This window comes from Epinephelus lanceolatus, chromosome 6 (assembly GCF_041903045.1).
Source record: "Epinephelus lanceolatus isolate andai-2023 chromosome 6, ASM4190304v1, whole genome shotgun sequence".
Lineage (NCBI taxonomy): Eukaryota > Metazoa > Chordata > Actinopteri > Perciformes > Serranidae > Epinephelus > Epinephelus lanceolatus.
In genome coordinates this window covers 43,234,341-43,249,245 of record NC_135739.1, presented here as the reverse complement: position 1 = coordinate 43,249,245, position 14,905 = coordinate 43,234,341, and the positions used below count along the sequence as shown (strand labels likewise).

At 40.5% G+C, this 14,905-nt stretch overlaps 1 protein-coding gene across 2 annotated transcripts in view; it reads right to left on the bottom strand.

Moving 5' to 3' along the window:
• Positions 1-14,905, bottom strand: part of mcf2l2 (MCF.2 cell line derived transforming sequence-like 2) — a 267,264-nt gene that overhangs the window by 42,049 nt on the left and 210,310 nt on the right. For both annotated transcript variants that reach the window (XM_078169084.1, XM_033622399.2), the window contains exons 28-29: positions 5,664-5,759; positions 1,876-1,974 (exon numbers count right to left, since the gene is read on the bottom strand). In XM_078169084.1, the coding sequence (XP_078025210.1) occupies positions 1,876-1,974; positions 5,664-5,759 (195 nt within the window). The remainder of the gene's footprint in view (positions 1-1,875; positions 1,975-5,663; positions 5,760-14,905) is intronic.

Here is a 14,905-nt window from a genome sequence, read left to right as displayed (position 1 = left end):
AGTGCTGTTCCGCATTGCTGAGGGGGCAGAAGTGTAGATGGGAGAGTCCAGAAGGCTTTTAAAATGTTTTATGTCTTCCATTATGCCTATCCACGACACCTGTTACATACTCTATACATCATTTGTTAGCATTTATCCTACTTACATTGTATAAACCTTATCCTACACGTATGTAAATTATGTGTGTATGTGTTGTCTTTAAAGTCTAACCGAAATCACAATAAGTCAGAAATCACATCAGAGTGACTTATAAATGGATTTCAATGTACAGCAGTTTGCCCTTAAATACGACCATTCTGACTCCCCTGGTCTGCATAACACAAAGAAACAAAAGCCACCAGCTCATTCTCACTCTGAACTCATCAAATAGTGCCTCTTTGTCTGTGATTTCTGAGTCACATACTAACACGCAGAGGCAACTTTTGTGGCAGTATAATGACACGCACCAGACGGCCCCATTTCCACCAAACTCTTTCAATATAGTACCTTTGAAACCAAACATAACCCTTCAAACATAGTACCTAGACCTCAGACCCACGTCTAGCATTTCCACCGCAAACAGTACTCTTAAACGTCGGTGGGTCGTTGTAACTCACTGGTCCATCCAGCATTTGCTGTATTTCCACATCACTCGTGACACAGAGGGAAGATTGCACCTCGTTTATTATCCACGTAACAAGGTTGCTCACCAATATTTTCAGAATAAAACCGATCAGTCAAGAATTAGAGTCTCTCTTGATGGGATATTTAAAAATTGTGGGTCTGTGAATTCAGTCCTTCTCAGGCAAGCGCAGGGGTTTAGTTTGCCTGAGCCCACAGGAATGACACTCTGTGACACTTTTTTTTTTGTAGTGAAGATTAAAATATATGTAGTTAACATAATCCAGTCAAAATTAATATATTTTATTATATATTATAATTTTAAACACTTGAAGTTCCAATCATTACTAAAATTGTATGTCATCCAAGAAAGACATTGAAAACGAATGGAATGGTTAAAGTTGTCATATTGAAATTTAAGGCATGTTAATGCATACACGTTGTCAACTGAGAAACATGACAAGTAAACGTTCCACCTTAAAAGTTGCCAGCAGACGGCTCAGTGACTTACTTCTTTCTCAAACTAATGTACAGCTGCTGCTAGAGGCAGCAAAACATCCTTTCATTTTATAGTCATAGTTTATTAATGTGTGCAAAACTTGCCACAGTATGAACAGTGGTGACAAAGGTTTCAAAACCAGCCAAAACTCAGCCCTGGATAAGAGTGACCATCCTGTACTGACCAATCAGCAGACTAGTGTTTTTAGTTCCACCTTTTAGTACCAGATCTGTGTGCTAGGTACCCCAACAGAGGGGTGACCAAAAATAGGGACAGTAAGGAATGGTTTCATTGGTATCATCCACAACTTCTCACAGTGGAAACGGAAAAATACATACTGAACTGAACGGAACAGTATAGGACTGCTTGATGGAAACGGACCTAAACAAACTCTGGCCTTTCAACCGGGAGTCCACTATTGGTTTCCCATGTGAAAATGAAAGTCAGTGGAGTTATTCTAATGACAACATACTATGCTAGTATGTGTAGCATGCTACATTAGTGACGTAAATAGGTCATGTGAAGTGACATTACGTTGGTAGAACTGTTTGGTAGAACGCATTTTGAGTCACTATATCTTAATGAAAAATGTGTTGAACTCAACCTGATTGAGCTATCTCTACCATACCACATTCATTAGTGTGATGTGTGTATGTAAGAGTAGTGAATGTTAACAGAATAGAAAATGACATTTGAGTGTAACAGCAGTAAAATAATAATTAAAAAAATAGAGAGAACTTTAAAGGTGAAAAGACTTTGGACAGTTAATCTGGTACCTTTAGTGCGCCGTGTAGCGAAAGAGGAGGAGGAAGAGGAGGCAAGAGAGGAGGTGAGAGAGAAGCGGCGGGTGACCTCTGCCTCCTTAGCAGCAGGCTCTATAGACGGAGAGGGTCATGGATTAGGAGGAGACGTGGAGAGACGGACCAGGAAGGACAGACAGAAAGAGCAAAATGGAGTAAAGAGAGGGAAAGGTAAAAGAAATGAAGAAGCAGAGGAGGATGGACAGAGAGATGGAGTGTTACAGAGGGTTTAAATGAATGAAATAACAAGGTGACAGTGTGAAAGAGATGAAAAGAAGGGAAGAGGTTACTGGTTTCAGCATTCTTAACACCCCATTTCTAGACATCCATCTTCACATAAAAAAAGACTTTTAACCTCTCCATAAAATCGTAAATACTACCAATGCAACTACTTCTTTATAATAATGATAATAATAATAACAACAACAACAACAACAACAGTTCATGCAAATGGAAGGAGGAAGCAGAAATGCATGAAATGATGTAAGAAAAAAAATAATTTTAACAAGAGTTTTAACCTCATCTCAGGGTCACTGAAAAGGCCTGTCTTCAATTCCAGCAAAATTGTGCAGAAAAAGAATTGTGGGTACTTCATTCCCACTGAGGATACACACATACATCCCTGAAAATTATGTAAAGGAAAGAACTGGTCCTCTGTAGAATTCAAAGGATCCTTTACATAGGAACAGTCCTTTGATGGGACTGGATGACGTAGCCTCCTTGAAATTCAGGTGTTCAAGGATCCTTCCTTGACTTGACTTATTTTAAAGGAAATTGTCCATTAATTGACAGGCCTGCTACCTACTGACTTCAATATAAATGAGCAGCTGTAAAGCTGCAGGTTGAACACCACCTCCTTCTCACTCCGGAGCTGGAATGCTGTGTTAACTTAAAGAAACAGCCAACCATGGACACAGGACAGAACAGACAGAGTGGCCCTTCATTCCAGTGTTATTTCTTCAGTGATCTAACATGTTGGGCTCATTGAGTGGACATATGCAGCAGCGAAGCACAGGAAGCTGCAGAGAACACTGCTGTTAATGATGATCTATTCAAATGGAGGACTCCTGCCATCGACTCACCATCGATTTCCATTTCATGGAGCAGACAGCACAGTCATTGTTCAAAGAGGTGCTGAGGAGTGTGTAGCTATTGTACTTTCTGTACAAGGACCTAGAGATGAGTTCATACTTTGGATTTGGGTTTAGGGTTAGGATTCAGTTAAAGAAATTTGCAATGCCTGAGCTCTGGTCATTGACACAGCCAAACTCCACCAATACATGATGCTGTCAGGAATTCATTCTTAAAGAAACAAAAGCAAACTCTTTTTCAAGAAGATCCCTGTAATATAAAAGAGGAGGCTGGTACTGTAAATTGCCAGGATGCCATGTACTTCCAAAATCTTTCCAAAATCTTGGATCACAGCCTCCACTGTTCTGGACTTTATACCAGGCATTGTACCTGCTGCAGGGTTTTGCTCCATTCAGCCACAAGGGCATTGGTGAGGTCCAACAGAAATGTTAGGTGATAAGACCTGGCTCACAGTTGGTGCTCCAGTTCATCCAAAAAGTGTTGGATAGGCTTGAGGTCAGGGCTCTGCACAGGCCCGTTGAGTTCTTCCTACTGAAATTGTAAAAACTAGGGATACATACTTTTGGCCATGATGTCTGCCTCCTTTATATTTACATTAATTCCATCTGTACAACAACAGAGTCATGTCATACTCACCAATTTGCTGCTCTGAGTTTTACTTTTACAAGATAAATGTTGTTCTTATTCTTAGATGTGGTGTTACACTAAAGTCAAACTCAACCATTCTGCAGATGTCATGTTAAACACCCTCCAAAAGAAATTATGCCCTCTGAGCAGGTAGGAAGCTTTTAATGTGAAACATAAGTGCAGGAAGTATCGTGTTTATTTAATAGCAGCTTATCAGCAAACAAAAAAAGACAACTGACTGCAATACATTTGTGGATGAAAACGTTATTTCTTTTCATTTACAGGCTATTTTTTAGCATTATGCCTTTATTCGACCCCCTGAAATGGGGAATCAGAAATGAACTGTTGCCTTCTCTGTCATCTGTTATACCTGAAATGGAAGCCGACCCAGTACATGCAGCCACACACTGAGTCTGAGTCAGTTATAAGCTTTTATATGAATATTCACTATCGCTATGATATAATATAAAATAAAATCTATAATTATAAATATATGTAGACTTTAGGTTGGTATATATTATGGATGTGTAAATTAAATATTCCAACCTCAGCTGGATTTCAGTTGTCTACTGCAATGCTGTTGACCTCAACAATGATTTCTTTCCAATACTGTGTTTCCAACTTCTTTTGATGCCACTTTTCAGGCTGTCGAATACCATTTGGTTAAATTGGACCTGGGACGTCAGCGTTTCCATTTCTAGCTCAGAGAAGTTTCTTTTCTTGGCCATATTATGTCTCTCCATGTCGTAAACTCTCAGAGTGAGGCCTCTAAACCCAGAATACATTGGACTGGGATATGTAAATGATGAATGTTTTCAGCTGCCACATTTATCAACGCCCAATCATTCCTACGCTGTGATTTATGAGATATGAATGTTTCATGAATATCATGCAAAGGCTATCACGAGATGACTTCTAAACTTGGATCTGCTCTGGTTTGTTTGTTAGATTGATAAATGAGGGCTACTATTTATAGAGAAACCCAGATCAACACAGAATGACATAACTCTGCTGTTATACTGATAAAATTAGTGGTGTGGAAATGTACTCTAGAGCAAATTTATTAAGACAATAAACACACATGAAGGAAGTGCTGAATTTGCATTAACAGGAAACAGCAGAAACAACTAATTAAAACAGGAACAGATAAGAGGCTTCTTACTGATATATGACCAAATATATCCATAACACAGGAAATCAGTTACAAAGGCCTTTTTTTTAAAAATAAGTCTGATCACAATAATGGCCTGGTTCTCTCTGCATTTAAAGGTAAATCAAGGCTACAACTGGACATTTTCTAGCAAATTTTCATTTGTAGTTGGAGGAACACATTTCTACACAGTATCATCTTCCCGTCTCATTAGGGACATGTGTGGCCCAAAGACTGGCCAAACTGCTGCAACGTGGAAAGCAGAACTTGGAATCAAGGCCCGTACTCCTCTAAAAATGTTAATACGCTTCCAAATATCAAGAGGGCTTGAATATTAGAGGGTGACATTTAGCACAGAGCTGCGCCGCAGAATTTAGCCTTGCTGTGGTGTCACCACTGCCGGGACTCAGACAGGTTCTCTCTCTTTCTGTCTATCTCCTGCTGTCTTCCTGTCTTCAAATGCTGTCTCTTTAAGAGCACTAGTACCTTTCTTTCCTGAATCACAGTTTTCTTGTAGTACGGGCAGATGCAGAGGATACTGACATGAACAGATAAAAGCAGATGAAAGGGAGTAAAGCCATATGTGGCCCTTATTATGTTGACACACTGCAGGTGCTGGGATGCATCAACCAGATACACACCAACACAGAAATTTATATAACATTTGACTTCAAAAGAAGAAAAAAAGCAGCTGTTATGTGAGTGGAAAGTGGAGACTGAAGGACAGAAGCAGGGTAGATGCTGTGGCTGTTCACGATGATGATGATTATCATTATGATGAAGATGATGATGACAGGCAGATGAAGAGAAAAAAGAACAGGCGACGAGGGCAATGGTGTTGACAAAGATGCCAGCGATGGTGATGATCAAGTTAAGTGACGCGTTGTGCTATTACCTGCTGGAAGAGACCTCCTGTTGGAAAGTCCCTGCAAGGTGAAGCGTTTCCTAGCATTAGCAGCCGAGTGGCCTGATTGGCTGGCTGAAGCATCAACTGAGAGGAAAAGCAAGAAGGAGCAAGGCTTAGTACAGCAGGGAAAGAAGAAGAGAGGGTCTTGAGCGTTGTTGGAAAGGGTTCTACATTGGTGTCAATGATACATGAGTTTCAGTACTGATGCTAAAACCGTACTTTTTTTAAAAAACCCTAGTTTGTATGTTTCGTTGCATCAGTGATAACTTTGGCTAAATAAAATTTAGGGCTAACAAAGATGACATACAATTTTAATTATATATTTTTTCTTATCAGTCCATATTGATACACAAATTTCACAAAAAAAATCGGTCAGTATCAGTAGTCAGTATTTCTGTTGACCTTAATGATTTGGTTAAGCTTAAAACTCTCCATTAGCAGTAGTAGTAGATTTAGAGCATGAAGTTATGAGCTGCAAAGAAAAAACTAAAACAATAAATATGTATACAAAAAAAGAAAAAGAAAATCCTTCTTATCAGTAAAGATCATTGTAAATTTCTTATGCCCAGGCCACACTGCCTGCATGAGCAGTGCATTACAGCTACCTTACTGAACTGGGGTCCGTTTCACAAAGCAGGTTCAACAAACTCTGAGTCTAATCCTGAACTCTGGGTTGATCTACTCTGAGATAGGAAACTCTGAGTTTCCGGTTCCAGAACAGCTGATTTGAATCAGTTTAATCAACTCGGAGTAGTTTCACCTGGAGTCAAGCGCGTGCACCACAACTATAAAAAGCCAGCATCAACGGAGCCCCGATTTGATGAGTCACCATGGCAACAGGGAAGAGGAGGGCTGCGTTTTTCACCCCACTAGAATTAGAAATCTTAATGCGCTCATACGGCGAGTTTGCACACGTTTTCAAAAAGAAGTGCAACACCGCTGCAGCTGCAAAAGAGAGGGAGATGGCGTGGGAGAACATTGCTGCTCGGGTCAGTGCGTAAGTTTAAATGTAGTCCTTTGCAAGCACAATAATATTACAGGGGAAAACTGCTTGAATGGTAGCCTATTAATTTATTTCATTTAGGTGCAATCCCGCGGGGGAGAAGCGCACTTGGCAGCAGTTTAGGATGAAATATAAAAACATTGTTCAAACAGGTAAGACCTCGGCATAATCTCATGGGGGTACCTCATTTTGATCATGTTTTACATTGTAAAGTATATATTAAGTGGCTGTTTGACTGTGCAGTTGTTTTATCGCCAACATAATGCTGTTTTCACACACATAAATGTCTTCTCATCTATATCATGTTCTGTTAAATAATTAAGCCTATTTAAACTAACACAGACTTCTACTCAGCCAACAGAAAGAAGGCAGATGCCCGTAAAACGAGCACACTTTTCTGACCGCCCTGCATACAGCTGCCTTACTCAAGTGCTCAGCATCTCCGACATTGTACAAAAAACTTCCATTTGCAAAGAAACGCAGCGCAACACATAATATCTGCTGGGATGTGAGAGCATGACTACGATTGGTAATCTTGCAAATGTAAGGACGGATTAGGTTGTGTATGTAGATGATGGACTGTGACGTGAAACGGTACAGCTCAAAAAGGAAATTGTGTGGAAATGCTAAAACATCTATGCGCGGTCTATAACCATCTCCCGACGAATAGGCTATTTAATTCTCTGCGCAGTAATGCTGAATCCACGGGATCGTTATCAAAAGGACATGCCATGTTAGTGAAAAAAGTCGCCACCTACTGTGCCTAATGGACTTCTAATATACTGACTCTGATTTTTTAAAATGATTTTTTTAAAAGACAGACGGCAGAACTAGGCTACGCCAAAACTCGCCTGCTGACTGAATGAATGAGGAAATCAAATGGAGTGTGTGGCTCTGAAAGAGGGCGGAGACAGAGAGAAACTCAAGGTTCATTGAGGAAAAACCTGGTCCCGACCAGGTTAGGTTCATAGAGTCTGTTACTACGGTAACTGACCGAGAGCTTAAGTTACCTCTCTCTCTGAAACAGGCTAGAGTTACTCCTCTTTCTCTGGTTTGAGTTACCTCCCTTTTTGAAACGGAAAACTCAGATTTTCCCTCATTTCAGGGTTAACAGACTCAGAGGTTTCACTAAACCTTGTGAAACGGACCCCTGCTGCAGCTCACATGCGTGCAGACAGTGTTGCTGCTGTGAAGCTGCCTGCTGCTGTATTGACTGTATTTTCACAATTAAAAGCCAATACTTCTCTCATTTCTGGAGCTGTACAAGCCACTCCATTGTCAACAAGACCATGAAAACAACATTTCAAAATAAAAGCCTGATAACGACAAATTAAGGGATTCTGTCCACAAAAACATTGTCAGAGGGCTATATTTTAAAACGAAGACATGTCTTTCATGTCTTTGACAGATAGACATTTAAACTGTAGTAAAATGTGGTATGATGTCAACATGATCATCAAAAGACCATTTTCAAAGACCATTTTTGCTGACACCGTGCACTTCACGCAGAGAAAAATGTCACGCCTCCCATTCCCTTGATGTTTTGCAGCTAAGCAGCAGCTAAGCCGTGACTGACTCTGCTCATGGAGACAGAGTGGCCCGGATGTTAGTGTAAATGTTTATAGCCAGGGAATTTCAGTAACTTCAGGTCAGTAAGTTCATCAGTTAAAATTTTTGACTGCATATTGTGTGATATGTTTAACCACTGCAAATAGCATTTTTTTTAATGTTGCAGGAATCTTTCTGCCTTGCTCTTTGTTGCAGTGTATGGGTCTAATTACTGGTGTTTGAAATTGTGCATGTTCACTCTGTATGCCTTATTGGGTGATGATCAAAATGACAGTCTCTGAGGCTGAAAAATGAAGCCAATACAGAAGGGCAAAAAACTACAGTTCATCAAACGGCCACTTGAGGCTAGCGCCAGAGGCTAAAAATCCCCATAGACCTCCACCTTAAAATGCCCAACTTTACAGCAGAAATAAACATGTTTACAGTCTGGTACATAAAAACAATGTTGGCCTCTATAGCTAATATCAACATTCATGATACTGTATGGGCTACATTTTTTATAAAACTCACCTGTTTACATTTTATTAAAGGGATAGTTCGACATTTTGGCAAATTCGACTATTGCTGTAATCCCTATAGTCATATGGGGAGGTACATTACCTTTAATTGTCAGTGCCTGCTGTTCTGAGATCGGTGGAGCAGAGCTGCCCGCTGCTTACCGCACAGAATGGAAGTGAATGGTACAGCCCCTTCTCTCCCTCAAAACTAATCAAATACACCATCAAATGACTCCAAAACGCTCTTGTGGACAACTTGTAGCTTACACATTCACCACGCTATGAAATAATAATGTAATATTACGAGACAGAGTTGTTTTGAAGCCAAATGCACAGCCGGAACTACATTCCAGACATACAGTACTTGCTGGGCGGAGTGATTTAAAACAGCGTATGTTTAGTGCAGTTACTCCTGTCAACAAAACAACAAGTTTGTTGGGAAGAAGCCAGAATATACAGAGGAAGAGTTACAGGTTTTGGAAGAAGAGAGAGCAAGAAGAGAGGTTGAGGCTGCCGAGCAACCAGGGGCTGAGGGGAGACCCAGAGCCGGTGGTGTAAATGTGGGGCTTACTGGCCACTTTATTAGGTACACCTGTGCAATATAAATATAGAGTACACCTCAAAATAATCACCGAAACACGGGGAGAACATGCTAACTCCACACTCATAAATCACCACAACTCCTGAAGGAACAACAACATAAAATGTTCCCTAGCAGTCTGTTTATTCCCAACAATGAGAAGTAATGCCAGTCACTTCACTATATGCTCTGGGCAAGCACTTATCCATAACATAACCACAACAACATTTGCATTTTAGCCTTATTTACCATGCTTGGGTTGTAGGCTAATGTTACTCAACATGGAGGTGACGTTACAGCATAGAAATTGCTGAGCAAAATACACAACGACCACTTACCACGTCTGCTTGTTTAGTGATGCCGACAGATGGTATGGCAGTGTCTCTCAAGAAAGGGGTTTGAACCATTCCTGAGCTTCTGCGCTCCATCCTTTCAGTGTAGTCCTCCGGTAAAAAATGGCTGGAGCACACAAACATTTTCCGGACCATTTCCACAGGCGTGTCAGGGTTGATGTCCAGCACAAATAGCCATTGTTTCATCCTGTCCGTATTACTGGTTGGAACTACGTGAAACTTCACTCTGCTCCATGTCTTCGGCTTGTTACCGCAACCTTTTACAATGCATGTGTAAACCATGATTTACAAAAACACTTGTAAACTTTCCTCAATCCTTCTGGTGTGTCCAGCTGACGATACCGCAAATGGCTACAAGCAATAACAACGGCACTGTCTCAGCTGCGCACTGTGTCACTCCACCCAGTAGTTTACTCAAGAAAGTAGTTCCGAGTATTTGCTTCATGTGTTGTAATGTTACTTAATTATACATTATTATTTCATACCATGGGGAATGCACAAGCCATATGTTTTCCACTAGAGCATTTTGGAGTCATTTGATGGTGTATTTGATTAGTTTTGAGGGAGAGAAGGGGCTGTACCATTCACCTCCATTTCAGTGGCCAGCTCTGCTCCACCGATCTCAGAACTGCAGGCACTGACAATTAAAGGTAACGTACCTACCCATATGACTATAGGGATTACGGCAATAGGCGAATTTGCCAAAATGTTGAACTGTCCCTTTAAGGCTTAAAGTTATGCATAGTTAACGATGGGGCAGATTGAGTGACAGGCTGTCTGTGAGGCGTCACCACAGTCTAAAGCCTCGTTTCCACCTCGCAGTATGGTACAGTACAGTTCAGTTTGGTACGTCTTTTTTCCGTTTCCACTGCAAACAGTTGTGGATGGTACCAACGGAACTGTTCCTAACCATTATCATTATAGGTAGCCCCTAGCCTTCTGTTGGGATACCTAGCACACAGATCTGGTACTAAAAGGTGGAGCTGTGAACACTGCAGTCTGTTGACTGGTCAGTAGCGGACGGTCACTTTGCTCAGGGCTGAGTTGTGGCTGGTTTTGAGGCGGAAACCGCTGTTCATATTGTGGAAAGTTTAATTATTAGAGTGTAACTATAAAATATAAGGATGTTTTGCTGCCTCTCGCAGCAGCCGGAGTCAGAGAAAAAAATAACTTAATTCACTCAACTGCCGAGAGTTTTAAAGTGAAACATTAACTCGCAATGTTACTCAATGCACAAGCTGATGACCTGACTCAATCAATGACCATTACTTCAGTTTTTATATGACATACACTTTTAGTAATGAGTGGATCTTCAAGTGTTTATATGTATTCATTTTGGGCGGGTCATGTGAACTGCATATATTCTAATCCTCACTCGGAGAAAAGAAAAGGGGTGAGTAGCATCGGTCCAACGCAACACTAAATCTCCGAGCTTGTCTGAGAAGGACTAAATGCACAAACCCGCAATTTTTAAATATCCCATGGAGAGAGACTCTCACTCAACCAATGGGTGATGTCATTGTAGCTACATCCATTATTTATACAAACTTTGGTAATGATGTTGTGAGGTGATTAACTTAGTTTGTGGTATTCCAGATCTTTCTTGGTACGCAGGGGCGGACTGGGACTAAAAATCAGCCCTGGACTTTGACTCGGCCCAGCCCACAACAACTGGTGCGCATACGGTATGAGCTTCCTTCGTCTTCAATTTGATTGGCTGCCGGCCGGCTCATAGATATCTATGGGCCGGCTGGCATCCAATTTAAAGGCTGCCACCTAGCGGACTGGACGTGGAACAGTAGATTATCAGGGAGAAAAAAGAAAAAAAAAACGGTGATGACTGCGTGGCGGCCGCCGGCCGTCCTGGAGTACCGGCCGTTCTGTGATTCTCCAGAACCTCCAGATGGCCAGTCTGTTGGTACGTTTTTGGCGTTTTGAGCCAAATATATACTATGCAGGGATCATCAACTACTATTTGTCAACAGCATCACAAGCAAAAGTGAAAGCTGACAACTTGAAATTTTTGGAGCTGTGTTTATGATTATCATTGTTTCCTCTTGGATTTGTCTTGCTTGCAGTTTGAGACCTGGTTGCTATCTTTTTATTAAGTTCTAAACTCACCTGCACTCTTTGCCAGCTAACGTCCCACACAAAACAAAAAATAAATAAATTAGGCAGCCTCTGTGCCATAAGTGATGATTAAGAGATATCACTTCTGTATGAGTCTATACATTGTTTTTCAGAAAATTCCTGGATAGTATACCTTTAACAATACACATGGCTAAACTGTTTCATTTTAGACTTTAAGTAGCCCGAGTGTCATTCACTGAATAGCCAAACAGGACTTTCAGTAGCCAAATCGCCACATGTTTTGTTACCTTGCAAATCCACAGCTTTTTATGTTTAAGGTTGTTGTAACTGTTCCCTCTGAAGGAGCACATTAAGAACGTTCTTAAACAGTATAAGTCTCACATTTTCTCAGAGATGGAATGTTTCTAGGGCCGTAACAGTACATGTATTTGTGACCCTGTACCGAATTATTGGGCGCAGGATATTATTTTATTTTATTTTGTTTTATTTTAATTCCGTTTTTGCAAGCCGAACCATTTAAAATATCTAGTTCTCCGACGGACATAATTGAGTGACGGACCGAGTCCGACCATAAATCTCCGCTTTCACTTTGTGCAGCGCATTCTCGCATTTTGACAACATGGCAAGTGAGCCTGACGAACCTGAAGACCTACCCGCAAACCTTAAGTCCTCCGTTTGGGAAAACTTTGGTTTCAGGGTAAAATACGAAGATGGAAATAAACAAGTTGACAAGACAAAAGCAGTGTGCCGACACTGCAGAACAGCGGTCGGGTATGTACTTGCAAACACGCCTAACATGCTAACGCATCTGAAGTGACACCACCCGAGTTTGAACGTTAACCGGCACGACTAGAAAAAGCAATCTGGTGCAAACTACGATATCGTCGTCGTTTAAAAAGAAAGAGCGTTTCCCTGACCATCGCGCTAAAGAAATAACCAACGCCATTGGAGTTGAGTAAAATTGTTTAAGCTGCACTTTAGATATAAGCATGTTTTGTTTACTGCACTTTAACAAAGTGGGAAAGCTACGTAAGTTCCTAGTAAAACTGAATCTGAGCAGGCTTTAAAGCTGACCAGCTGCACTATACTTTTAATTTTAATTGAGTAAAACTGTTTAAGCAGAAATGTATATTTATATTTTTCATTCAAACAATGTGTTAAAAAAAGCAGGATTTTATTTTTCACTTTTATATTTATATTTTCATTCAAACAATGTGAAAAAGCAGGATTTTATATATATTTGTTTCATTCAAAAAATGTGTAAAAAGAGTTAACTGCTGTGGAGGTATGTTTTAATAAGGTTACCAATAAGTAAAAGATATTTAATAGTTGTCTATTTTTTTCATTACTGTACCGAAAAAACCGAACCGTGACTTGTGTACCGAGGTACTTACCGAACCGTGATTTTTGTGTACCGTTACACCCCTAAATGTTTCTATTGTGATTAGCATTTCAATTGTTATTGCCCAACCCTAATAAAATATAGTATTAAATCAGAAAATGCCTGATCAAAGAATAAGACTTAAGAATTTAACCGAGCATTCAGTGTACTTTCAACAGTCTTTTGATACTTGATACTAAAAGCATATTTCTGTACTTACTGAGGCTTGATACACAGCTCTGAAGAGGAGGGAAGCAGAATGTGTTAAAAGGGCAGCTTTGCCCTTGTCATGTTCAGTTTTCATGAAGAAAACTCAGGAGATGCCCTAAACTGTAGCCCCTTTTTACACTGCCTGTTCAAGGTGGGAATATAATGTCATTATGCTGCCTCACTGTGCTGTATATAAGGCACGATCACATAATGAGGGACAGCATTGTCTTGCCTTTAAGCCACTACGAGAGGTAGTAACAGTACCAAAACGGTGTCTGTATTAAAGGAACCGCTGGCAAGATGGGACCATGGGCAGGACGGGTGTGATATTTTGACTACGTTATGCGTGCGACCAACTGCTGCAGATTTAAAAAGCAGCTGTTAGCGGTTAGCAGCTATCTAAGAGAAACAGTGGCTGTAAATGTCTACAAATTGGGAAAACAATGAGGTCCAGGAGCTTACCCTTACCCTCCGACCAGAGGACAAGATCAGTGGCCATATAATAGAGATGGTAAATGATTGTTATTGCCAAGTTATATCATTATTATCGTGGTATATGTGGTGTATGTTTCATGTCACACTAGGGGCTGATGCTGTTGTGTTATGTGTCACACCCCCCATGCTTCTTTTGCTTCTGGGATGCTGGCATGCTGTCTAAAATCACATACTAGAGTGGCATGATGTGTCATTTGGTTCTGTGTAAAAATGCAAAGACAGCATAAAAAAAGACTTTGTAGCAGCCCTATAGTGTCACTCACCTGTGTGTAAAAAGGGCTTGTAACTCATTGTCACCTTATGAAAACTGGTGCAACATGTTACTGCCTGACCAAAGTTCCATAGTTAGATCATGCTGAAGAAGACTGTGAAATGCAATTGAAAGCTACAGAAAATAATGCTTCTAATGCTAAATAAGGAACAGATTAAATTCACATTAATCTAATTTAAAAAACAGTCACAGAATGCGATAATACACTGTTGTCACCTCCTGCAGTGAAGATCAATGAAGTCAGTCCTACAATGTCAGACTAATGAATAACAATAAATCCTTGACAATAGATCCCCGTAACTCAGTGGGATTACTGTAGTGGTAAAAATGGTGATTTTGACAAAACTGGTCAGATGTGGATATAACATAAATCTTCCGTTATGAATATTGAGGTTTATCACAACCACATGACACAGAAAAAGTCTGGCAGCAAGTAATGATAACCACTTTACCCTTGCTTATTAATTGTTAAGGCCAATAGAGAATGCCCCAGGGGTTTGGTGAACACAGTATGTATACAATAATACCGTATGCCCAGAAGCAGAAGCCTGCCAGTAGAGAAATTCAGATACCACTTCAAATCACTCAACCACTTAAACCGTCTGTTCATCGATGAAAGTTATTCAATATGAAGTCACTGTAAAGCACTCTCTCAGCCTCCCAGTATTCTGATCTGTACATCACAGTGAGACTCATCTATTTCTGCTCCATCTATGTGTCTGCCTGTCTGAGCTGAAGGTCATTATGGCAGAACATGGGGGGTCTGTCAGCCCAGTTAAC